This window comes from Manacus vitellinus, unplaced genomic scaffold, assembly GCF_001715985.3.
Source record: "Manacus vitellinus isolate BGI_N305 unplaced genomic scaffold, ASM171598v3 scaffold_38_pilon, whole genome shotgun sequence".
Taxonomy (NCBI): Eukaryota; Metazoa; Chordata; class Aves; order Passeriformes; family Pipridae; genus Manacus; species Manacus vitellinus.
Genome location: NW_021940526.1, coordinates 521,528 through 548,979, shown reverse-complemented (window position 1 = coordinate 548,979; position 27,452 = coordinate 521,528). Strand labels below are relative to the sequence as shown.

The following is a 27,452-nucleotide window of genomic DNA, read 5'->3' as shown; positions in this document are numbered from 1 at the left end:
TGTCAGGTTGGACAAGCTATTTTATGGATTTCATTGCAGTAGACAGGGTGACATCATGGAAGTTTACCTATTTCCCACAAACTTCATTTTCAAGTCACAGTTCCCTTTTCCTACCTGTTTCTTTTTCAAATTGCAGCAGGGGAGGTTTACATTAGATATTAAGAAAAATTTCTTCACTGAAAGGGTGGTCAGGCATTGGAACAGGCTGCTCTGGGAAGTGGTGGAACCAACAGCCCTGGAAATGTTCAAAACATATGTGGATGTGGCACTTGGGGCATGGTTTATTGATAACAAAGCAGTGGTATGTTAATAGCTGGACTTGATCTTAAAGATCTATTCTATTCTATTCAATTCTATTCACTTTTTTTCTAATCAGCTTTTTTCATTGTATTGTAAAAAAATAGTTGCACCTACAAGAAGATTCTGGTCTGTGACCAATTATAATAAAACATTCTATTAAAATAATAAAACAATAATTAAAAAAAATAAAGTGGCAGGACTCAGGAAGTCAAAAATTCACTTTATGGGTCTGCCATGAAAATATATCCAGATTTCAACCCTTTAATTGGATCTCAGGGCCTATAGAAATTGATAGATCTTAATTGCTCATGAAGACTGCTGCAAAGGAATATCTTCTATTTCCCATGATGAGTTTGGAAGACAAGCTTTTGCTTTTTAGCTTATCAAACATTATAATTTTTTTCCAGAATCTAATGAAACACAGAGAAAACAAAACCAGGGTTGGACATAAGAATCTTTCTAAGTTAAAAAGAATTAATTTCTTCCAATTTTGGAGCTTTGGTGAGATGCAGCATATAAAATTTCAAGATTTATCACAGTTTAATACAAACCTATTTCTTATTCTCATCTATAGGAGTGAGGGGACTGCCAGAAGACATTTAGCAACAGCGCTTTGAGGGCTGCTCCACCTCTTGCCTCTCAGAAGCAGCATATTCAGAGAAAAAGCACTTCCAGTTAAAGGAGTGGAGGGTCAAGACCAACAAGGAGGCACTGCTCGAAGGTTTTTTGCATTTTGATCATGTTGTTATGCAGGAAAAAAAAAAAAAAGCCCAGCACTATCTCCAGCGTGCTTTTAGGCCTTTTTTTGTGCAATCCTATTGATGAAAAAATTGCTGTAGGGTCAGCAAGGATATGAGTCAATATGATTTAGCGACTTAAATGGAGGCACAACTTCAGTTGCATGGGTAAGAATTGATGGTCCCATTTAGTAAAGTACTTAAATACATACTTTGCTTGAAATGCATATAGAATTGATACAGAAATTAAGGTTTTACATAAGGACTTTGCCCAGTTAGAGATGCACTTTGAAAAAAACCCCAAACACCCTTACCAGGCCTGGAAATAACTTCCACAATGTTTTTGAAAGTGACAATATTTTGAAAATAAAATTCATGGAGAATTTTAGAGCCTGGGGATATCTTCAGAGAATTGGAACATCTTGAAAATGGCTAATAATTTCAACATGTATTTGAGCTTCTATGGAAAACTTCTGATGGAAGTCTGGGTTAAAAGGCTGTATAAAAGTCATATTTTTTACTGATGAAATTATTAAAAGATGCCTCTTAGCTTAGCCTGAGCTTGCCATTACTGATTAAACTCTCCATACCGGTGACAGAGAGATAAGAAGGTGGGAAAAGTTGGTAACCTGGGGTTGTGGTCCTAATTGCATGCTTACACTGGCAATTCTGTAGCTTTTAACATGATGACACTTTAAATGGAGTGATTAATCAGCCTTTACTTTGTTATTTGCCATGTACACATTTAACGCTGCAGGCCACATAAAGTAGCCAACATAAATTAACCACCTTATTGGCAGGTTTACACCACCAGAACATCTGGTCCTCCCTGAATTAATTTGTACTGTAGACAGGAAGCCAGTACAAGTCTTCCTTTAAATTAAAGTTAAAAAATAAATGAATATTAATATTTTTCACTTGACTTAACTCTCTGTCTAGTTGTGTTTTTCTTAAGCAGACCCTCCAAATCCAAAGTGACACAAAGCACAGGACTTGACTCTGGGAGGTGTTTGCTCAGCCCTTCTCACAGACCAGCATTTGCCGTACGGCATGATGGAGATTTGCTTGGCACACCAGTGGTTTTTCATGTAGGACACCTGCAGGAACTGGGTTTCTGCAGCAGATAAAGCAGTTTGCCATTTCTTGGCCTGCCTGGTCCTTTCATAGAAGTGGCACACAGGAAACATTGCTCTACAGTTATATCAAATTCATTCTCTAAAGACTCTGAGGTGTTAATTCTTTATCATTGTGCACTGCAGTGAGGTAGGAGAGGGAGCAGGAGAAACAGAATAGTTACTGGTTTTGATGTGAGATTTAGGGTCAAATATGAAAACCAGCAATACTATCCCCAGTTTCTGCCTCTGAATCACTCTGGGCATCAGAGAAATACACCCACATGAAGATACCAATCTTCCATTAACCTGTCCAGCAACACCAAACTCCAGTTACTCAGCTCACCATAGGAATCCAGCAAGTGTCTAACCTCCACTTTCTGGTTTGGAAAGCACAAGCAAAGCCAAATGGCCAGGTAGAGAAGGAAGAGAAGACACGGTCTCCTGCTCAGGGGGATGGTATGTGCAGAGAAGGGCCTGGGAGAACTCTTTGAGGTGCAGTAAAGGCACTGGGCATAGCAAGGATCATGAGGTTGGGTCTCTGTTGGTGATGAAATGCAGGTAAAGTTAGCACTTCAGTGCAGAAGGGCATGAGGGAGTCCAGGAATGGCTGGCATATGGCGAAAAAAACCAGTTTGGGAATCAACAGATTTTATTGGAATGCTTAGTTTCCCAGTTGAAGGTATTAAGATGCCTAAGTCAGCAGGGGTCAAATAGTGTCAGACATATCCAAAGGCATTAAAGCCTACCCTCCTGATAATTGGCCTCTGGTGGTTTAGAAATTTTACCCAAATTTTTGTTTTCCCTGAAATGAATCAAAATTAAAAAAAATACTCTCAAATTTAAATGATACATTCTAATTTCTTTTTTTTTTAATTAAAGATTCTTATTGTAGCAGCCTATGCTTAGTAATGGAATACAGTTATCTTTTAACATCATGATGGAATGGCTGGGTTTGGAAGGGATCTTAAAGACCATCTAGTTCCAACCCCCTGCCGTATGTGTAGGGACACCTTCCACTGGATCAGGTTGCTCAGAACCACATCCAGCCTGGCCTTGAACATCTCCAGGAATGGGGTGCTCCACAGCCTCCCTGGGCAACCTGTGCCAGTGCCTCACCACAAGTGAGAATTTCTAGTCCAGAATTTCTTCATATTATCTAATAAACATAGCTTACGGGCATTCCCCCCATCCCTGCATGTCCTTGTGCCAAGTCCCACTCCAGTCTTCCCTTAGACCACCCGTAGGCTCTGGAAGGGGGTCTAGAAGATCTCCCCAGAGTCTCTCTTCTCCAGACCACCAAATTTGTCAGGCATGATTTGCCTTTAGTGAAGCCACTGGCTGTCACCAATCACCTCATTGTTTACTATGTGCCTTAGCAGTTTCCAAGAGGTTCTGCTCCATGATCTTGCCAGGCACTGAGGTGAGACTGACTGGCCTTTAGTTTCCTGGGTCTTCTTTATTTCCCTTTTTAAAATTGGGAGTTATGTTTCCCCTTTTCTAGTCAGTTGGAACTTCACTGGACTGCCATGACTTCTCAAACATGGTGGATAGTGGCTTAGCCACTTCCTTGGCCAGTTCCCTCAGGACTGTGGATGTATCTCATAAAATGTAAAACATTACTGGTCCTATAATTTAGGTCATGAAATAAAAATGTCACCAATGTTGTTACTTTTGGTTTTAATGATAATTTTCTGTAACATGAAATAATTTCATTACCACAAGCTACCAGTGGTCAGTGATGGCACCTCAGAAACAATGCTTCACACTCTGAATGAACAGCACATGAAACTTGCTTTTCCTTATGCATTTTAATAACTAGAAGTCATTCAATTCTGATTTTTATACAACCAATTATACATTAACCTGTACACATAACCAATTCCAGTGTACAGATATTTTTGATTCTGCAGCAATACAAAATGAATTCTATCTATATATACATGTGCAAGTCTGAATGAGTCCTGAGTAATTTTAAAGTACTAATAGTCAAATCCTGCAAATTTTAACTGATGCAAATAAAATTTTGGGTTTACAGCTATTGTGAGGAAGCTATTTAAAAAATTATATATAGCACTTTGCATAAGCTTTATGCATAGCTATGAGTTCTGTACAGTGCAGAGTTTCCACTTACAGTCTTAGTAATTAGGAGATCTGAAAAGATGCTGACCATGTTCTTTGGTAACTATTGCTTCCTCTGCTTCTTCATTAATGGTGAGTGATTTGTTCTGCCTCAAAACAACCAAGTGTGGAAGACTTTGACAGGGTTTAAATTATATTCTTTCTGTTGCATATATTTTTGTAAATATTCAAGTTACCCAGACCCTTCAATTCTTCTCAGGGAAACTATACAATTATACAGTCAAATAGCTAAAATGTGTATCTGGAAGGGGAAAAGAAATTGAAACAACAGTGGAGTGTGAGCATTACCTTAAACACGACAGAATGCTGTAAAGAAACAAAAGAGAAACTGTTCTTTAAGAAACAGCTTGGACAGAAACCAAAAGGCTGCTCAGAAACCCTCTGTCAGCATGACACACTGCCACGGCAAACATGAGATGCTCTCGAACTACCAGAACAAATTGTCTGAGCAAATGGGAAGGAAGCACTCCTGCCAAGAAGGGGTTCCAAACTCATCAGGAGAGTCAGAATCTTTGTACTGTATTAACAGAACAACTCACACCAAAATGTCCATATATCCCATGCCAGGAAAATGCAGGCACTAATATGAGAGCTGGTAAAGGACATGGGATAGCACTGGGGTATAGCTGTCTCTCTATTTGGTGTTGTTTGGATGCAATTTTCCAAGTATGGAGGAAAACAGCTTTTTGTCCTTCCTCTCATTCCTCTCACACCATGGAAGTGAAGGCACCACTCTGACTGCATTTCTCCAGCAAGGATCCTGGCCCAAAAGTCAGCTGGTCCCATGGCTGCTGTAGTCAAAAACACCTTTCCTGAAGAAGGGTGAGAACTCGCAGATGGTGTATTTGGACAGTGTCAGCCCCACCTTATCGATGTGCAGTGGAGACGATGGAGATTTCAGCATGGCAGAGAAAAAGCTCCTGAGGTATTTCTGTGGAAGGAAATGCAAAATGTTGTAAGGTTTACTTGATCAAATTGATTACAATCACTTTGAAGAATTAAATGAACACCAGTGTAAAAAAGTAAAAAATAAAATAAACAAGATTGCCATGGTCTGTGAATAGTCCTTTTAATAAATATCAGCATGTAAATCCATTCATAAAATAGGTCTACTGAAATGTGTGTATTGAGCTCAGGAAAAGCAGACAATAAGTATTTTTCACTTTCTTCCTCTGCCCAGCTTTGCAATTCTTCTGTTCTGTGCCTGTGTGGTGCTTTCTGGTTTATTCTGCAGTCATGTAACGCTTTCTGCTAATCATGACCCGCTAATACTGTTGTCTAGCATTACCAAACACCATAGCAGGTGCAAACCTCAAATCCATTCTGCAGGAATTTCACTACATATGGACACAAAAGGGCTTCAAAAATCTTTTGCTCATAAAGCCTCCAAAAACCACAAATGGGATTTGTTTTGATCAAGGCCATCTGCAGAAAGATTGCATGACTTCCATATTATCTCAGAACCTACCAGCATCTTTTCACTGAGTTGCCCTTGAAATTTCTTTTTTTTTTAAGTCTTACACATAAGAAGCATGTGTAAGATGCTTCCTTCTCATCCCAGAAGTTAATATTCACCAACCTCTGTGCCGCTCGCAGTCATTTGTACCCACAGAAACTGTGGCAGCTGTATATTAACACAGTTAGTTTTCACAAACGTGATTAAGCTTCCTTCACATTTAGCATGACTTAATAAGTCATATTTATATCTTTTGAATGAAACACTGTAGATCAATTGATCAGACAGGTGCTAAAAAATACCCTACATCATCCAAATAGTTGTAAAGGAAATGTCATCTGGAGTAGAGATAAACTCCTTTGCTCTGCTACAGACTGACCACAGGAAGTCATAACTCATGAAATTATTCACTAATCTGGGATTCAGTGGGAATTATATCTGCAAGACAGAGAAGCACATTCTCCTCTGAAGAACACAAGGTTTAGTCATTTGAATGCAGCAGCTCTAGGGTCATGGAAATGGTTTGTTCAGGAAACTGTCCTAATTATTCACTTGCTTCCCAAGGTGAATTCCTCCAAACCTATTATCTTTTTAGGTACCTTGGAAACCATCTGTATTAATATCACAGAAAGCAGGAAAACAATAACAACAAAAAAAGCAGCTGGAACATAAACTATTCTCTTGGCAGGAATGGTGAATTTTCTTTTTTATTCAGATCTGCCACAGGTTGTATTAATGTCCATGAAAAAAAAATTCATTACAAAAGTGCCTTCAAGATGAATTCCAACAGACTAAGAGGTAATTTAAAGTGAGCAACAGATGTCATATCAACATTTATCACAATTAGTTCTCAATGTAAGGTTCTTTAAAAATAAAGTCTCAAACCAGTAATGCCTGAAGAATGAATATGGTAGAAAATCAAATGTAAAACATGTTAGAATTTTAGCACTGTGCTGAAAAGTTACTGCAGTAATTCCAGTTTATGGCTACCAAAGGTTCAAAGGTACCAAAATATCTCGCTGGACACATTACAAGACCTATTGCATTCACCTTGGTATGTATGGCCAGATAATTGACTGTCATGCCTTTCCTGTAAAGCCATTACTCATTGTTTTGGCATGATAGCTCTAATGGCATAGTACAAAAAATCCTTCTGCTCTAAATATACACTTATGTGACAGGAAAACACTAGGAACTGCAGGTACACTTCTTTTCCCAGATCTGTGCTCCAGAGTTGCTCAGTGAGTATTACAGATTCTCTGAATACGAGAAAGATCCTTGGGAAAATGGCAACAAGCAGACTCTACCAGATAATGATGGAATTAATTTTGTGTGAAGGTTTCCTGCCATATGGCTTGGCATTATGTGCTCTTCAACAACCACCTCTGAGCAAATTAGCACACTTATAAAACCCAGATCTGCATTTGCCCTTGTTTGCAATGCTGATGTGTTAAGATAGCCCAGAGCTGGTGTGCCCTTGACACAAAGAAGCTGTTGCTTCATTGAAATACGGGCTGCTCTGCCCAAAGATGCTGGCTGGGAGTGACGTCCTGGAGTGAGGGGAACACTGACTGATGGTGGAAGTGTTTGCTCACACCACAAGCATATGCCTCGATGAAAGAGCTGTGGCTGGACAACACAGGGGAAGGTTGCTCTGTCCTGTTGGCTGCAATGAGGGCAATGAAGAAAGTGACAGGAGAAAAAGATGAGTGCTCCCTACCAACGCTTCCCAAATTCAGATGGGATAGGGAGAGGATGAGGGCCACAGCACGCTGGGAGTGGAGCAGCACAGCAACAAGTGCCAGAAATGACAGAAAGAAAACTTTCTTAGGGATCCAGAAGGGATTCAACACTGCAACCCAGGAGGCCACTGCAAGCAGCTGGAGTGGGAGCAAGGCTAGATGAAAGGATCCCCTCTGTCAGGACTTGGTGGGCAGGAGAAAAGCTGTTTTCAAAGCTTTCATATTAAATCCACTTCCAGCAGCAGACACAATTTTTCTCTATTTACAGAATAGTGTTATTTGTGGTGAGTTAAAACTAGGTGGGAAGCACTCTGGTATCTTTTGATGTGTTCCTTGAAAAAAAAAATTCTTAGCAGGGACTGGCAAGCTCAGGTTGCCTTCATAGAAACATGTCCAAATTTTATACAAATTAGTGTACTGATTTGCTTCCTACTGATAGCAACTAAATCATTGTCCCTGTGCACTACGTTACAGCTACTAGGTTTGCATGATTATCTCGGAAAGAAAAAACTAGTTAACTGCTAAAATATTCCAAAAGGCTCAGTTTTATTACTGATTTTCGTTTGTTAGCCTTTCAAAACTCTGGCCATTTGTTCTGGATTATTTAGCCTGGTAATCAGTGTTCTTCCAAATACACTTTGGAGTTTCATTTCACTAATAGCATCCAACCTGCTACACTGCTGGTTTGCTGGAAAGTATCCTAATGATTCGTTTGTAAACGTCTCAGTGTGAGGGCACAGGACCCTGGAACTGTAACAGGGATGTAAAATGGGCAACTTACACATCAGTAGTGTTTGGTTGTTCAGGCTAAACACACACTCAGGAACTAGTTTAGAGTACAAAATAGAGTTAGAAAGGCAGGTTAAAAAAAATAATCCAAAACAGGAAAAGCAGGATTCTGCCCTCTTAGAAGGCAATACAATTTGCACGCCCTTTAATTTAAAATTTATGACAGCTGTATCTGCAAATTTTAACTTTACAAGTGAAACAAAACTGTAGAAAGTGGTGTGAGGCCCAAAGGTTTTTCTTTCTTTACTTATCTGAGTACTTTTCCTCCCTTTTAATTATGTAAATAGCAAAATGGCAACCATTTTAAAAGCTTATTAAAAATCATTTTAATAGGGTTCACCTTTTTAGCAATAGGCCAGTGTTCATCCTGAGCTCAATCCATCAGCACAGCAAAGTCATTCTAATGTTTTTTGCACTACTTGGTGATGTGGGAACCTCATAATTTTATACATTTCAATATAAAGCCATAACTTAATTTAAAGTTATTAAAGTTATTACAATCAAAAAGCTTTCTGAAATGTGGAATTCTTATCATCCTTTCAATTGTGGTATATTAAAGAGGAACTTAGTTCAGCGACATTGTTCTCCTAATCCATTACAAACAGCAATAGCCTCAGAGACCAAGAGCAGAGCTTAGCAAGAATTGGATTTTTTCATTAAAATTTGGTGTGTTTAAAAACTCATCAACTCTGGTACTTGCAGAAAGCGAAAAAACTTTGAGCTTTTGCTTTCATACCGCTATTTCTAGCCATTCCCTCAAAAAAGTCAGTGTTTAAAATTCTTTAAAAGTTACATTTTACAGTTAGCATTAGAAATACCACCTGCTAATATATGCCAGAGCTGAAAGCACCAGAAACTTTAATAAGATAAACCTTACAAGGCTTTGGGGATTCTTTGAAACAATACCAAGTTTTCAACACTTATACATCAATGTGACAGTCAAAAGCTCTACCACAAGGTCATCGAAGGTCACTGGTGGTAGAGGCAGGACTAATTAACTTGCTCATCTAACTTTAGCATAGGCTCCTCTCCCCCTTTAATATAGATGCTAGTTCCTCTCAGCACCAATCACATAATTATTCTGTTGACTAGTGCTAAGCACTGCAGGCTTTAAATCAGACTTTGATTTGAATTATTCATAGAGCAAAGCATACGCAGGTATCACAGCTGTTTTCTATAGGATAGGAATCTGACTACCAAAAAAAAGAAACCAAACACCCCAAACCAGACAGATTGAAACATATTCCTTGACTCTGAAAAACCATACTGTGCTGTAATTAGGTATTTGCAAAGTCAGATCTTCCTGAGGAAGACTGTACCTCAAAACAAGCAGACAGGCACATACTTCGCTTCCAATCTGTGATCATAAAAATAAGGATCTGCTTAGAAGACAAGGCATGCAAAGGGAGCCCGATGGAATGCAGAAATGGGAGCGCATCTCCTCCTGCCTTTGTCTCCTAGAAAGTAATTGTTGGGCACAGCAAAGGAAAAATTAATATTTGGGGATCCTTCCCCAAATTAACCAACTTTCTCCATTTTAAACCTTTCCATTGATGTACTGAAGAGAAAAAAATTACTTCCAGAGTGGTTTTTCAAAACTGCAGAAACGTCAGCTATTGTCACTAACTACAGCCTTTTGACAAAAACAAAGCTGGGCTGAAATGGTACTGACAGGTGATGGTGTCCCACGGAGACTTCAGGTTGGCAAAGGGCCCTGTCTGGGGAGATGTTTTATACAGAACACAGTAAGAAAAATAGCATTCAAACTTCTCATTGGATCTACTACTTCCTTGTGTTTTGTTCTTTGCTTACTGGCAAAAGTCAGACACTGTACAGGGAGGTAAGTTAGGATTGGAGTGAAGAAGATATGAACCCTTACGAAAAGGGCTGTAAACTAAGCCAGCTCTGCTTAATCCAGGACACACATCATATCTCCACCACCACACAGGACTGGATTCTCTGGGTCAGGTGTGGAGGACAGGGCAGGCCATTAGCCACAATACAGGAAGTTCCTTTACAAACTGAATTCCAAGGGAGCAGGTTCTCTTATGCCAAATACCCCGACATTACAAGGTGTATTCAAGCTGTCCAAAGTGGGATGTTTTGTGCAGGCTCCTCCTGCAGTCTGCAAGGATAGCTCAGCCCTCCAGGTCACAAGTTGGTTCACCACAGTTAAGTTTCTCCCTTATGTCTGCTGCTCAAACCATCTGCCCTTCCCTCAGGGACCACCTAAGGCTAAACTTGCTAATCAAGAGTGAGTAATTGCCAGAATAATGCTCTCATAGCTCTCACAGTAGTTTCAGATCCATTTCTGGATTTATTAAATTTGAGCAAACAGGGAAAGAATTTGCAGATAGCAAGAGTACAGAATATGAGGTGGCATTACTTTGGAGGACAGCACTCCAAAAGGATGGGGGACCATACATGGGCTACAACTAGTACCTTCACCTCCATCAATTCCAGATTCATATCAATTCTCCACTCACCAGATAGAACTTGCTCAGAAACATTCTGGTCTTCTGTGGGGTTTTCTTTTTTTTTTTTTTTTAATAAAGAAAACACAATGCTTCAATTCTTTTCCCCAACACCTTGACATATATTGCAAGATACCATAAAGCAGATTTGAGTAAAGTATGTGAGAGGAACAGCATGCGATATTCAATATCTCAAGTGATATTTCAGGCCCCTCAGGAAGCACCTAATGTCACCTCTGGATCTGCACACATTTATCTCTGCACACACCCTTAGGGTCATTCTGTGCAGCTGCGATTTCAGAGCAATGAGAAAAATACTTACTGCCTGGGAGACTACCTGGTGCCTGAAGGATCTTATTTCTGTGGAAAAATTTGGGAGACAAAGCTTCTAAAATTATGACAGGATCACCTGGACCAATTATCTTTTGCTGAAAGACCAGGATGGCTGGGTTCTCCTTACAAAAAACCAGCAGTACTAGACACCGTCAGTGTCTAGTGCAAAGCCTCCTTGAGGAGCCAGAGGTGACAAATATCTCCAGAATGTGCCTGTCCCACGTATCAGAGAACTTATTTGAGTCACACATGACTTGCATAAGCACAAAGAGATTTCTCAGGAGAACAGACAGATTCACATATTTGAAAATGACAAGTCACCACTTAGTCATATACTAAAGGGGGGGGGGTAATTGCTTCAGATTGACAGGCATTAATTAGGCTCATGGCTAGATAAACACAAGCTGAGAATAAAGGATTGGCTTGTTTTAATCAAACCCTTCCTGCTCACTTTGATTAGGTCTAATCAGAAGCAAGGCTGTTTACAGGTAATGCCTAGTAGTCAGTGAATAAATAAATAAATAGACTGATCCAGAACATCCCAGTCAGTATCATCTTACCCTGTGTGTTTGCACGTACAACTCCACCCCACACACCACTTTCCATCCCAAACAAATCCTACATTACAAGCATCTCTTAACAGAAATAATGCAAGTGTGGCAAATTATGCTAGGTTGGGTTTTTTGATTTACTAGTAAACATCTTGCCAATTTGACTGTGACACACATATGTAAGCTCTTAACTTGTTGGACTGAACTTGTTTGCTAAGAAGCTAGATGGGAGGAGGTGCGTCTGCAAGCTCCTACCAAAAATGTAATGTAGCTCTTTTGTTAGTGAATTGATTTACCTATATAGTCCCCAAATATTAACATGGCTGTAGATGCTGGATCTATAAAACCAGAATTTTACTTTCAAAGCCGTTGCCGTTGTTGGAGCTACAAAGCTGACTGATGGATACTTGACTTCTTGTCTCTGCAGTGGCACTAACACTGCAGAAGTCTGTGTTGGGGATGGACTTTACCCAAAGCAGAGAGAGATGCAGCAATACCATACACAGCACGTTTAGAGGTACCTAAACGACTTTGGAACTAAGCAGGTAAGAATCAAGCTCTTTAACCAGACTAAATTCCATTTAAAAAACCCTAGAACTTACATTTTTATCCCCTTGAGAAAGTCTGTCTATGTTTTTCATGCACAGCATAATGCAGATTCCGTGAATCAGGGTTAGTTTCCTCCACAGCTGTACAGGTGAAAGCAGATTCTACCACTACATTTCCAGAAGTGTTTGACTGCCACTAAAACTTAACTTTACCCAAGGTGGTACTGAAATTTACTTGAATTCATACACCTTTTTGAATTTTCTTAATGTACATGTATTCTGAGAGATGCCAGTTATGAATCAAGGTGAAATTGCTCTCCCAGGTTTTCAAAATCCAAACTATTCATTATAGCTATTTGGAGCATTTTTCTGTGCAAGTCTGATGGCATGAGCACATTATGCTGAATTAGGGGCCCCTGGTGGTCTAGTGGTTAGGTTGCAGCGCTCTCACCGCTGCGACCCAGGTTGGATTCCCGGTCAGGGAAAAGTCCCTCCGGGCAGATGGAGCTCGTCAGCCCTGTAAGGCCATCCATCTAAGAGAAGGTCACTCTAAACAAACCTACATCCTGAGGATCTCACTGCCACTGTCCAAGCTTGCTCGGCCCCGGCAGATGAACCTCAGGATTAAAGGGTGGGCTCAGTTCAGCGCACACTGTGTCTCACCTAAAAAATCCACTGCGCAGGCTCGAAGGGTAATGACCTTTCCCAAATCTTCGCTCGCGAAGACTGGCCATACATACACACACATTATGCTGAATTACTATTATGCCACATCAGTTGAATTAACTTCTGAAGACAGTCTACATCCCAAATTACAATCTTATTCTGACTGAAATTCATTTAAAATCCACAGGACTTCATATTTCTTAGAACGTCTGCATGCTAAAAGCTTATATTTATTTGCTTTAGGCAGCTCTGATCAAAACTGGATTGTAGGCTGGCAGGAAAGTGAAAAAAAAGGCAGTAAGGGCTATGATTTACAGGTGCTCTATCAGTGTGAGTTGTCTTCAGGAAGTGAGTGGCTGTATTGAAAAGGATCAAAACAGACCTGACTAGTGAAGGAAACTCATCTTTTCTCCAGAGCACAAGTCAAAACAAGTCCTGTCAAAATTTATTCAGAAAGAACAACAAGATTTAATTTACCACGCATCCCTGGGCCGGCAGTGACAGCGTTGTCTGCTGGAGTGGCCTTGGCGAACAGCTACCAAAGCACTTGACATGCATCACCCTCTGCTTCCTCTGGTGAAATCAGATGCTGGAGGATGACTGATGTGCTGGCTTTGAAAAGGGATAGCACCGAGTTCAATCCAGTGTCCTTGGCTAAGCACCCCCTTTATTCATCTGCCCACATCTGAATGTGGAGAGCCATTACTGGAGACCGAGATAAAGGTACACAACTTCAAAACTTGATTTGTAGGGGGATCTTGGGCAATTTATTCTGACCTGACAGCAAAACACATTAGATCTGGAGCTAAACTGGAGCTCAAACTATATGCTGTCACATATTCTAAACTTACTAAATCGTGATAAACATACCTCCTTATTTCCTGATACTCTGAAATATCTAAAAAGGAAAGAAAAAACCAAATGCCTCCAAAGTGCAAATCCTATTTAATTCTGGTTGCAATGGACATAAACATCTGATCTCAAAAGATCATTTTTGAGGTAGGGATATGAAGTTATACAGCTAAAGAAACACCAAAATTCTTGTCAAGGGGAATGTATATTATGCTAAGTTACCTATAGCAAACTCTGCAAAATGGGGTTTCAGACCCGATCTTGAATAACATCTTGAGTTGGAGCAAATGGGACCAAGGGGCTGCTTAGGCTCATCATTCTTTCTGCATCCAATAGTTTGTTGGACCAGAGCTTAAAATTAACTCATCCAGAATATAACCCCAGGCTTTCACTCCTTCTAAACAATCATCTTTATCATCTGTTCCTATTATAGGAATAATGTCTTGTATTGCTGTGGGCCTGGCTGAGAGTCTACGGTATTTAATCAAAGTAACATTTTATTGGTATGGGATCAACTGCTGACCTACACAAAGTCCTAATTTCTGCTTCTTTGTATCTAGTGACTGTAATCAATACGTAAAATTAATTTTATTTATTCACTTTTTGAAGCCAACTGGGTCTTACAAAAGAAGAAGAACCACTCAAAAAAGATTAAATGCTTCAGTGCTGAAAGCTGCAACTTTTTTGAGGGCTGATGCTTCAAAACCAGAAAAGCCATGAAGACTGACGGATGGGGACCCAACGTGTGGAATTGCTCTCAGATGGCTAAATGCAAAGTCTTACTGTCTGTAGGCAAGGCAAGACTTTAGTGTTGTTGCTGAAAAGCAGTTATTTTTGTTCTTAAATTTTTCAATGGTTACTAGAGATTATGAAAGGCACTTAGTATAGACTAACTGTACCTAACAGAAAATGATCTATGACATGAATTTCATTTAACTATCCATATAACTATGGATTTCGTATATTGATATTCACAATATGGCCCAACCACACACCCTCTTATCTTTGTGGATGCACCTGTGCTCTTTCCTTCCCTGCTCCCACTGCATCCCTATTCCTCTAGTGGGAAATTAAAACCATCACTCCAAGATATTGCATTCTGTAGTTCAGACTATGGATATGAAACAAGCCTCTCTAGGATTATCAAACAGCATTTGCAGCAGTTTACTTCTGCACTGGTAGTCATTTCTGGTGTGCATTCATGTCTGTAAAAAAAAAAAGAACAGCTTTCTTTTATCTTCCAATGATTACCAAATGTATTCTGAACGCGTTCTGAAGTCCATCTCATCTAGATGCTGCTAAGAAAAGTACTTACAAATGGTCTATCAGAAGCAAACATTCAATCTGTAAGAGCCAGGCTGCTGAGTAGCTGCCTTTAAAGCTCCTTTTAAAAAGCTTTGGTATTAGGGATGCTGTTGTAAGCTGATACCCAAGTCTAATAATTTCTTTTCAATAATCACTTTGAACAAATATGTATATGGTAGCTTTGAAAAGTCTTTGTGACTGGAGTCAGTGAGGGAGGAAAAAATATCAAACAGACATGGTAACTTAAACCTCACTTGATCGGATTTTTGCAATAGAAACATCAATTGACCCACAACTAGAATGAAGCAGGTTGTTAAACATATTAAGGGATGGCCCTGTGAAACAAAAGCCAGTGTGCCAGCAGGGATGTGCTACTGAAGTTCATACTCAATATTCAGATGATGAATCATCTAAAATCTCATTTAAATGTTTCTGTCCTCATGACTGCAAGGAAAACCTCAACGAATGAGGTCTCTGGCAGACTTGAATATTCTTTTGCCCAAATTTGTCAACAAGTATTTTGAGGGTTTTTTTATCCTCTGATGTTTCTTTTGCTGGTTGCCACCAAGGTGTTAATTTGAAAACTACTAAGACATTTAAATAATAAAAATGAATTCAAGTTCAACAAAAGGTGCTATTTTCATTATTTCCTGTTTTCCTTAAGTACCAGGTTCCTAGAGCCATTAAAACCCAGCAGACTCTCACTTTTAAAAGGGAAGGATGGCATGGTTAACTTTAGAGCGTTATACCAAAAATGCCCTAGAAATCGTCACCTCCAAAGGAACTCAAGTGAAAACGCAAACTGAAAACCAAACAAAGGACTTGGCTTCTAAGGTAATCTACTTTTAGAAGGTTAATTTTGACTGAAGGTAACAGCAACATTTCAGCCAGTTTAGTGTCTACAATACTCTCCCCAGCCAGTGCTACAGACTGGACAGCAAAATTGAATTATGCAGCTCTTCCAAGATTTATTTCTGCCTCTTGCAGAAACACCTATCATTGAAATCCTCATCAGCAGACACCAGGAACTGAGGAGGTTAAGGACAATTGTATTATTAATTTTAAATAAATTGAGCACGTCTATTTTTTAAAGAGGTTCAAAGTACCAAGAACAAAGAAGAGGAGAGGCAATGCCAGGAAGATGTATGTGCTCCTACAAAACTTGACGTAGGCTCACCTTCCCAAACTGTCACAGGTTGACTTTTCACTCCCTGAGCTCTGTAAGTGGCACCAAAAGGCAACACGTGACTCCTGCTGACTCTTGAAATGTCTGTTGATACCTCCCTGAAAAGCCAATTGGGGATTTTGCTTGCTCTCCTCTGCTGTCTGCAAACCAACCTGAGGAAATGCAGGCCTGGGAATAGGGAGAAGGAAACAGGGAACAGAGACAAGGAGACAGGCTGAGGCTTGGGAGAGTTCTTGTTTTACTTTAAGCAACCACCTGTTGGGATTTTGTAAGCATAGCAATCGCTTTTTCCTAAACACACTGGTGAGAGCAAGAGCAGTAAAGAAGGTCTAGCTGAGTGCATGACTGCAAGGCTTCTGACCAAGGAGTCAAGAAACACAACTCAATCTGCTATGTCAGCCTAGGCTCCTGCCCAGTTTTTCTGGCTGCACAGTGGGAAAACAGGGCTAACAATAATGTTCATTACCACAACAAAGCATGAGTCTAAAAGAAGGAAAAAAATAATCAGGGGAATCATATGATACAGAAATGCAGTATCCAAAGAAGTTGGGATTTCAGGAAAACTTCTTTTTACTGTCATTTACAGATCTAGCAACTCACTAAAGAATAAAAGTGACTTTGCAGTTAAAACAGGAACAGATACATTCAGTGACTCACTTATTTCTTGTGACAAGTGCTGCCTTTATGAAGTTTTTGCTTAAAAAATACGAAAAAAGGATATACATCATCTGAATTTACTTAAAAAAAAGGATCCTATACTCTTATCTACTGATTTCTAATTGCATGAAAGGACAGATACACACTAACTTCTGTTCATTAACTTTAATCAAAAGAATTCTTGGCTGTTTCATTTAAGGCGGATTTAATCAAGCAAGGTTGGCTCTGAAGTGAAATTATAGTCTTTAAACTGCGGAACAATTAATTTAGAGTTTTGCCCTGCAACAGGTCCCTGATGAAATTCTAAAGTAATAGATTGCAACGGGGTATTTTGGGTAGGTAATTTTAAATACAATTTAGGTGTTTTCTCTTCAGATGTATAGGGAAAAACCTTTGTGCAAACTTGCACATTATTTTTCCAAATCTCTATGGCAATGTAAGATACAGCTCAAAAGATCTGATATTATACCAACAAACACCAAAGCAAAAGTGTTTACATTGCAACTACATATCATGCTGGAGATCAAAGATGACTTCTCAGCTTCACCTCATACAAAAATAATTCATGTAATGTGCATTCCTTAAAACAAGGCATTGTGAAGCTTTTTGATTATCAAGCATTTGTATCAGCTAGGATAAATAAAAGAACTTAATGTTTTACATAAACTTTGCACTTACTGTGATTTAAAAATCACAATCCTCATAATTTGGGGCTTTCTGGATTCTTTTACTCTGAGTAATTTCATCTCCGCTATGACACAATATGCCCACTTCTAATCGCAGGCTGAAATTAGGTAACTCTATGTGTCAATCTCAAAACAAAGCAAACTCTACCACAGCCAGCCCCCTAATTACGGTTACAAGGCCAGCCCCCCAATGACATTTCAAGTATCACAAACCCCACTGCTGTTGTCAGCACTTTTTTCACTGTCGCAAGAATAGGAGAGGTGACATGTAGAAAAAACTACTCTTCCTAAAGAAGAGTGTCCTTCAAAGAATGTTTTGGACAAATCTAATTCAGTGCAAGGAAAACTGCAGTTGCTCAGAGATGACCTGGGGGAAGCACTGGACTAGCCAAAGCTACTTCAATCTAAAAAGTTCAGGAAAAATGAGATGAAGTCCGAGCCTATTGAAGATGTATAAATATCTAATGTAAAAACTGTAAGAGCAGAGTAATTTCTTTATCATCCACCACCAGGATAACAGCTCTACTAATGATCTTACAATACAGAATATTTGTTCAAACATTTATTGGACCGGTATTTGTCAAGCTGTCATTTATTTTTGGTCAATAAAGTCAGCTCAGAAGTTGAAAAATATTTGTGCTGGTCTGGAAGCTGTGCTTTGCCTTTTCTAAAAACACTGTTTTAGTCATCAGCTCTTGACTAACCAAGTGGAACAACCAAACAAGCTTCTATACTCTACTACAGCCATATCAACACATCACCTGTGAGGCTTGAAAGAGATTGCAAAGGGTTTTCAGCAAATCAAGGTACAGGATCAGGTATGAAAGCCAACTGAGCACAAGCCATGTTTCTCTTTGATACCAAGCTCTAACGCCCTCACCTTCTTCCTGATCAAATTCCCACATGAGAAATGTGCTGTGGTCCAAAGGCCAAGAAACTATGTCCCTCACAGAGGCAAAGCCATCCATTTACTACTTTCCAGTTAGCCACTGAAATGTGCTCAAGGTTCATACTGGACTGAAAGCCACGAGGCAGGAACAGCCAGCATTTTAAACAGAACTGGTGCCTGTGCCACCTTCCACTATCACAATGGAACTTCCACTTTTACAGCGCAACTCAAGATGTTCTTGAGCCTTCGATGCATTCCATGACTTTGGAAACTATCACTGCTAGGTGGTTTCTCTCACTCTTCACCAAGGAGGCTGCAGCTATATGAGTTGAAACTTTCCAGCTGTTGGCAAAGCCACAGCAAACCACTGCGAAGAAAATATCACGATTAGAGATCTGGACATAAGGGGAACTTTGATCAGCTTGTTGCATTGAATTCCTCATGGCAAGGTTGTTAACATTTGCTTGGCTCCTTGTCCTCTTTATTTAACTTTCCCTAAGCCACAGGAGATCTTCAGTTCCTCAACACTGAGTGATCTGTCAGGACTATTGAGTGGCATGGCCAAGTGGCATATGGCAAAATATATTCATGTGAACAATGGTCATATATCATTATGCTCGCAAAATATAAAGGTAATGAGGTTTTAATGACTGAATTTAGCTAAAATAGATACCATTTAATCTTAAGTTAAACCTGGCTATATAGAGAGCTGTAAGTACTACATGACTAGGATCAAAGCATCACTATGCACAGCAGTTTTAACATTAGAAACATTACAATAAAATCTGTTATTAAATCAATGAAAGGTCAGAAAGATTAAGGGATTAAATTTCTTACTGGTACAAATTATGCAAATTGAGTACTAGACTGGAATGTGGCCGTGTCTTTATGCCGTATATTGAGCATGTGAAAGAGAAAAAAATTACATTTTATGCTCCATGTACGACAACCTCACATCAAAAGTCAGTGGGAGGATGTTTTGTTGGTAGATCAAAGAAAAGGTGAAGTACGTAGAAAAAATTCAAAACATGTAAGGGAAGATTTCAGTTGTAAGCAATTTACTTTTATATTAATTTCTCTAAAGCTCTACTTAATGCTATTTTAGTTCTACAAAGAATATAATTCCTAATGACTTGCATGATCAAGTAATCCCCATGTGGCTACAATATAGTTGCAGGGTGTATAGTTTAGACTTTGATCACGCCTCTTCTTCTTTCCCCAAACCCCACCTCCTGCCACTGGGCTGCAATAAAACATGCATTAACATAGAAATATAAAGACCTAATGTGTGATAGGAGTTCAAAATTATGCAATCCACATGGCACTGCAGAAACAGCAAAATAACTCAAACCCTCAAACTCAATAACCTTGTCCACAATAAAATTAATTTTTAAAATTAATTGAAAGAAAAAGAATACATTCAGAAAGCTGGGTTACAAAATAAAACTCAGAGATGCCTAAATATCGCTTTCCTTCTGTCATGAGGCATTTGGATATAGTAACTATGATAAAATAAGTAAATCTTCAGCTAACAAATTGCATTTAAAATAGCAATATATTTTTTTAATCTTGTCTTGCACAGAGACCATCTGTCTACAGTGAACACTTACCTCACCCACCACCTTTCCCCCTTAAATAAATGTACCTCCTATGAATATCTTTAAAGAGTTGCTTTTTTTTTTCTTAGAGTAGGAGTAATTTATTTTTTAAGAGATGTTTCATTACTTTGCAATCTACTGCTGCCATCTCCTGTGTTAAACGAGGCAGCAAGTAACTTAATACTTAAAGCAGGCTATTTAATGTTGACCATATGGGAACAGTTTCTGTTGGTCAAGCAGAGAGTACTCCACCTAAACACATTACAAAAGCCTGTTAAAAAGCTGGCATTACCTCTAAGTGACTCCTTCGTTCTGCAATCACTCGTTCATCCTTGTTTCCAAAGAGCTTCTTTGGAGGGAATTCTAAAGTGGCAAGCTGGAAGACATTAAAGCATGAATCGGCATCAGAAGTGACAAGCTCAAATGAGAAAATCCTCTTTAAAGTACAAAGCAACTGGGAAGAAGAAAAAACCAAATACTCATGAGCTACGCTATATGCTACTAGTAAATATCACATTATATGTTTCTACTGACATTAGCACGGTCTTGTCTGTGGTTCTGCTAAGATAACAGTGTGTTTTGTCATCAATGAGTGACTGAAAGAAAAAATTTGGGAAGTGGACTGCCACTGATTGCCCACATAAATATTAAAAATTTGCAATCTGAAGGTGATGTGATAGCATCAAATAGGAAATAAGAAAGATCTCTGCAGGAATTCTGTGAATCTTAAAGGACTACATTCAGTCTCTTAAAAATTGTTGTCTCTAGCCATGCTGTTGTGTAATTTGTTTGTTTTTTCTTATGTTCTACCATAAATGTAAGATCATTGGATCTAAGAACTACCACTGAAATCATGCCCTGGAAGATGGCATTGCTGGACTCCAGCTGACACCTGACCTGAACCTTTCACTGTGCCTTGAACTACCAGTTCTTCCCTCACAGCGAGGACAGGCTGAAACCAGGCACCTACACTGGGCTGGCAGCTACGATGATGGGGAATGGGACTCCTTGAGATGTAACTCAACTGGAGCCCAATTCCATTCAAATGTGCATCCACACTGGAAGCTGATAGCTTTAATTTCTGAAGAGAATCCACACAAGCATGCAAAACCCTATTTATCACATTGACAATGAAAATCTTCCAGTGGCACAACTGCTAAAAACAAACATTCAGATATGTCCTTCTAGGAGTTCTTCCACAGAGATGTTCAAAGCCATCCCCTCATTTCTTTTTCCATCCTGTAGAAACTGTGGCAAGCAAAACTGGTAAGGGAGAGAGAGGGGGAACTGTCTGCCCTTCTTGTACACCAACAAATAAAATGCTTGAACTAATTCCAGCCGGCTATATCTGGAAAACACACTAAAGACTCCAGAGCTGGTAACGAGTACCAATGAATTTGGTCTGCTAAGCCACTGCTGCTGGAACAATGCATGAGAAAGCAAGTCCTCTCCCCACAGTTTGTGTTTACACTTAAAGCACATCAAACCCAATTTTTTTCCCAGCACTCACTGTATGAGATAGAAATATGCAACCTCCCGTTGGCATTGCTGGAGTTGTTTTGCAGGCGAAAGCCCTGTGTAAAAATGCCTCCTGCATGAATTCCCCTGGCTATTTGATGATATTGAACTAATAAAAAAGATGCATCATTTTCTAGTCTATCAGCACATACAGGACTGTAGAGAATTTATGGCTGGTTACAAAGAGCAGCAATATACTGAATTAAATGAGGAGCTCTATTATTAACATTGAACATAAGCATCTTTAAAATACATAGGAATTCTGCAATACAAATAATTTATTCCCATTCTCTGGTTCAACTCCAACTTGGATAATTTTAAAGAAATAGCTAGACATCTTCAAAAGAGTGATTTAGAGATGAGGGGCACCAGAGGAGATGGAGAGATGTCTGCTCTGCATCAATCTTGCCAGCATGTCCCAATTATATTCCTCAAATTTCTCCAACCATATTCCATCTCAGTGTGTCTGCTTCTTCATGTTGGCAGGACAAGCAGTACACAACCAAACAGTATCCTATAATTATGTCCTTGGGACTTATTTTCACTGCATTACTCACTTCTTCACCTATACAGGATTATAAGTGCTAATATTTTCATAAACTTCAAAATCCCACCCCTGCAGAAATTGTATTTTATTGAATAGTACTGCATCATTTCACTACCAGAAACAAGCAAGGTAAAACAATTACCACACAATCCCCTCTTGGCCCTAGGAAGATTGTTTTTATATTTATTTGCTAACAAATACTTTCGTTATAGAATTTTAAAATAGTGTCTGTTAAAAAACAATTTGCACAATGAACCTAGTGCTACAACATCCTCAGACATACTATGTAGAGTCAAAGCAAGGGCTTACAGCTAAAATCAGGAATGATTTCTTTATCTAAATCAAGTTTCACCTTAACAGGAATTTTGAGACTGATTCTACACAACTTTGGGCTGGGTAAATTGTATTCCTAATCTCTTAGCTTTCTGGATATATCTTAGGAGAAAAACAGTTGTATTTTCTAAAGCCACTAAGTTTTGCTAAACTCTCTCAAACCAAAGCAGCTACTCACATGATTTTAATACTTCTAAACTCCCAAACCAGTACCATGCATAAATTTAATATGCAAGAGAAAGGCCTCAGCCAGTAAACTTGGCTCTGAAACGTTCTAAGTCACAACATGTACCTAAACGAAAATCATAAGTTCACTGCTGGTCAAGACCTGGGGATCTGAATACTTTGTACATAATAAAAGCCACCATCCAGATCAGAACAACAATGTGCTGAACTATTCTTGACACAAACATGTAAGTTACTTATGTTTGTAATACACCTATGTGTATACAGAACATACCTATACATACATATATGTCACTTGGAAAGATTTTTCTTGTTACAAAGGACTGATCATCTACTGCAGTCAGCATTTTTACTGGGCCAGTTACAGAAGGCGCAGGCCTTTGGGCCCGCTGGAACATTCCTGTGTCTCACACTTTCCCAAGGGTCTCCTGGCTCCTCTTTAACTAAATGATTGGCAAATGGCCATCTCACAAATAAAATATGGAGACCATATCTGTCATACAACAGATGACCACCCAGCCATAGGATAGAAAATCCTCCAGCCATATTTCATCATCACTTCAGCAACTCAGTTATTCTGATGGGCTCTACACCACTACATGCCAAGAGTATAATCCCTACCAAAATGAAAAAGAGACATTCAAAACTCTGCAGGTTTGAGTTTCAGGCTGTACAAACACTTAATCCAGACATCACAGCACCAGTTCCCACCTTCTTCTCAGCTTGAAAATGTAAATTATGCAGTCCTCTATGTGACTGAAGTGTCACTGTAAAAGGAAGTTGGTCTATTGTACTATATTTATATAAAAATACTCTATATTTATATAAAAATACTCTATTACTATACTTACCAAAGGTAGTGTGTTTATATATAGACACCATGGATCTTTGTCACTTTGACTCAAAATTATTCCTTTAATGTGAAGAAAAATGTGTCGGTGCAAGAGTCCCACAAATACACAGTGATGATAAAACATTCTCACCTCATCATAACTTTGGTTTATAAAAAAAAGAAATGGAACAAAGTCCAGCAATACAAATACACTGAAGTAATGATAAATGTTACGATAATGGTCTATAAAAATTCTCTGTCCTAATGTATTACTTGATATACAGACTCTGAATGTAATAGTGTGAGATTCAGAAAAGCAATGATTCAATAGAATTTTGAGGTTTATTTAAAATACCTCACTCATTTAAGCTGAAGTGCAGTAGTAAATATTTCAATAAATTCAGATTCTATTGTTAGTAATGCTACAGCACCTTTAAGAAACTGCACTGTAACTTCAGACGAGATAACCACTGCTACAGGTTAATGCACACAGCACAGTATGTGACTGAGACGCTTTTGTTCTGGCACTGAAATATGTAAGAGATCTGCAGGTGGATTTTGCACCTAGATGTTTGTCTTGGCTCCAACACTCTAAGAGAATTTCACACCATCCAGATTCAGGAGTATAAATTATTCTTTTAGAATTAAATAGTTGTGTATCCTCTTGCTCAAATTAATTCTTCAAGGGTCACACCTTGATTACGAGATGAACGTTTTGCAGCAATGCAAGGCATAACAGTGGGACTTTACAGGTAGCAAGATAAATTATTCTTCTTCCATGAAATTTCTGAAGCACACCCCTCCCCTCCCTGTCCCCCTTGCTGCAGTGGCAATGGAAGCGTTTGGCAGGCAGTCCTTTTCAGCAGGGATGTTTTGTCATTTTCTAAAGCTTCTGATGAGGTGATGTGTTTTCTGTCGGGGGAAATTAAGAGGCATATTCCGCAGCCTGACAGGAAGAGAGGGCTTGAATGATTTCCTGCGAAGCTCATGTATGTAGCGTGCAAGATTTCTAATTTTTATTTTGGCTGCAGAAGTATTTCCCTACTACACTTAATTACAGCATCGCTGCAACTCAAACTCCATTATATCCATAGGAGTGTGCACATATACCATGGGCAAGGCTGGGACTACTCTTGGACCCAAAAGGCAAGGCCAGAAAATATATTTTAAAATAGTACACAGACACCTCGAGACTGCATATCAGCATGCCTAATGTCTTTTAGACATTAAACTTTACGGCTAATGATGTTTATCCTATCTGGCAATCGTTGCTAGGCAGTAGCAGTCTTAGGGAGAGGCAAACAGTCATTTTCAATTTACTCCCTAATTTCTTTATAATAAATAAAGGCTGTGTTTTATTTCTGGGTCTTGTATTACTTGGGGGCATGTTATTTGTCTGTGTCTCAGCAATCTTATCTGTAAGAAACAATGCTTACCTGCCACAATGGACTATTGGTAAGTTAGTACAGTCAAGTTTAGACAGTGCTGGGTCCAGTCCTCAAGGGGAAGGTGCTTCATACCCGGTAAGCGCTATTCTAGTAAATGTAAGACAGCTGAATGTATTCCTCTACTTCTCCCACATTCCAGCCAGGATACTGGTTTTAATAAGGTTTTCAGCAGGCATTTAATGCTGATAAGAGCAGATGGCAGAACAGCAAGTGACCCTTTTTTTAGTCACCTATTTTATCTTATATACAACTCTTTGACGTTATGATTCTGGGAACAACATACCCTTTTAAAATGAAACTATACTTCATAGCCTTCAACTACTGAGCCCCAGGGAGAGATGCAAATTTGGAGACCAGTCTTTTGGAAACCAAGAGTGCAAATGAAGGCTCCAAATACCACAAAAGGCTCTGCCTGGGATGGGGTCCACTCTCATTTCAGGGCCTTTATAAAAAACAAAGCCAGCAGCATTTGAAGGGTGTCCTTTAATTTCTCTTATATTCAGTTGGAGACTCTTCACTGACATTATATCTGCTTGGGGACCTGCTGGATTTAATTCAGTTCAGGGGTTTTATGGTACAGTGGAACAGAATATGTTAATAAAAAGTTTTGTACAGTACTTTGCAGATGATATTTCAATATATAGTGGACCAAAGTCAAATACCACATAATACAGTCATGTAGGCTTGTCACTTCTGAAGCATGAAATTGTTCCAAGTGTTACGCTCCCTAAACATTAAAAAAGTGCCATTTCCAACATCAAGCAAAAATCTACAGGATTGAAACATCTCATTATTTCTGGCCAGTATAGTCTGTGTTTTAGTGCCTACAATATGGTAAAAGTTTTTTTTTTTAAGAAGAAAAACAGGGCAGACATTGATGGAGGCTGAGTCATCTTTAATCTTTCATCCCAAATTCTCTTTGTACTTCAATGTTTTGATATATTTAAATGGGGGGGAAAAGGGGAAAAGGAGAAAATTAAGGAAATGCTAACTATTAAATTAAAAAGTCAGTCTTCTTTAACTCTCATGTTACTTTTAAACTCTGAATTTTCTCATTTTTCAAAGAGTATGTGTGACTTTTGATCCTTTGTACCAGAAATCTCTGTCACAAATGAGAAAAATCAAAGAGGAGAATGTGGCACGATTTCGCAGCCAGTGTGGCTGCACCTGACTTGATTTTGCAGGGAGTAATGAAAGAAAAAACTGTCCTACTTTTACTTTTTGAAGTTTAAACAAAGTAACTTAAGCCTCGACTTCTCAAGATGTACTAAGACTCCCAGAGTCTAAAGAAATTGCAGAAATTGCAGTGTTCTTAACCAGGAACTAAGTATTTAGGGATTTGACAACAAGGTAGAAAAAAAAAAAGCTGAAATTCTATATTTTTACTTGTATTTTGGCTGAAATAAACCACCTTTTCTATAGAATTTCGTAAGAGAGCATTAGGCAAAGGTAAAAAGTTAACAATGAATAAAGGCCACTTTACAAATTCTGAAAAAAATCAAATGGAAATCAAAGATAAGTCATTTGAACATATACTATCCACTAAAAAATAAACCAACAAAATCACTTATAAAAACACCTATTTTCAGCAGATATAGCTCAAACTATTTAAAGCTGAATGAGGAAAGCTCTAAACTTATTCTCCTTTAAAAAAAAAAAAGTAACATAGTCCTTCACCACCTGCTCCCCCAAAATGTATGCTATAGGTAAGTGATGCCCTCAGAGGACAGAAAAATTAAAGCCAGTATTTTTCATTATCAACTAATCAAGGACAGGGAATATCCAGGGGATTATTTTCTGGATAGTCAGTTTGTCACCTACTTTTCCATTTCTAATATTTTCTCTTTACTTTTTCCATCTCTTCATGTTCTTTCCGCACTTTCCAGCTTCCCAACTTGTCTCTATTTTAATGTTATGCTTTCCTCCATTCCTGCATGACCTACCTAATTCTTTATCTTACTCCACTGGGCCATTTGCCATCCTTTCTCCCTGCTATCTGCCAGAAGGGGAAAGGGATTTGATATTCTCAAAAGCAGCATATCCAAGGAACCAAGGATCAGCCAAAGCTCTGAGGTGGATCCATGTCAGCCTTCTAATGGAGCGAGCTCCCTGGAGAAGGCTGAACAGCTTTTAAGCAGCAACAAAAGTCACAATTTATTATAACAAACAAACAAGGATAATTAACCTCCTAAACCAAGGAAAACTCAAGTGACCAGGAAATAGAACAGGAAAAAGGATGTAAACAATGTTTCTCCTACATTCAGGATCCCTGCAGAGGGGTGCCTGATAGCAGCCTAACATGGTCAGCCCTTCACTGTCTTTGAGGGAAGCAGACTCTGCTCCCAAGGTCTTTGCAGTGTTTCTGAGACCTGAGGAGCTGCTCAAGGCTCATGCCTGCTGTCTCTCAGCTCCTCCGTCAGAGCTGCAGGCTTACAGCTTTCTGTCGTCTCTCCTTGCTGCTACAACAGGCACCAGTGCCCAGATCTCACTCAAACATGCACAGGGGAACGAGCATCTCCCTCCTTTCTTGTGGGAGTCTACTCTGACAAAATCCTAAATAAACTG

The 27,452-nt window shown here is 39.0% G+C and overlaps 1 protein-coding gene across 5 annotated transcripts in view; it reads right to left on the bottom strand.

Moving 5' to 3' along the window:
- Positions 1–3,863: 3,863 nt before the first annotated feature.
- KIF16B (kinesin family member 16B) overlaps positions 3,864–27,452 on the bottom strand; it is a 131,890-nt gene continuing 108,301 nt past the window's right edge. The window contains exons 26-28 of one of the 5 annotated variants that reach the window (XR_003915973.1): positions 20,316–20,399; positions 18,417–18,792; positions 5,118–5,222 (exon numbers count right to left, since the gene is read on the bottom strand). Coding sequence is in view for 4 of the 5 variants with exons in the window: in XM_029961654.1 (XP_029817514.1) it covers positions 5,064–5,222; positions 20,316–20,399 (243 nt within the window). In the remaining variant the exon portion in view is untranslated. Of the gene's footprint in view, positions 5,223–14,617; positions 14,908–16,193; positions 16,362–18,416; positions 18,793–20,315; positions 20,400–27,452 lie in introns of those variants that run through there. The other 4 variants (XM_029961654.1, XM_029961656.1, XM_029961657.1 and 1 more) reach the window with 4 other exon arrangements.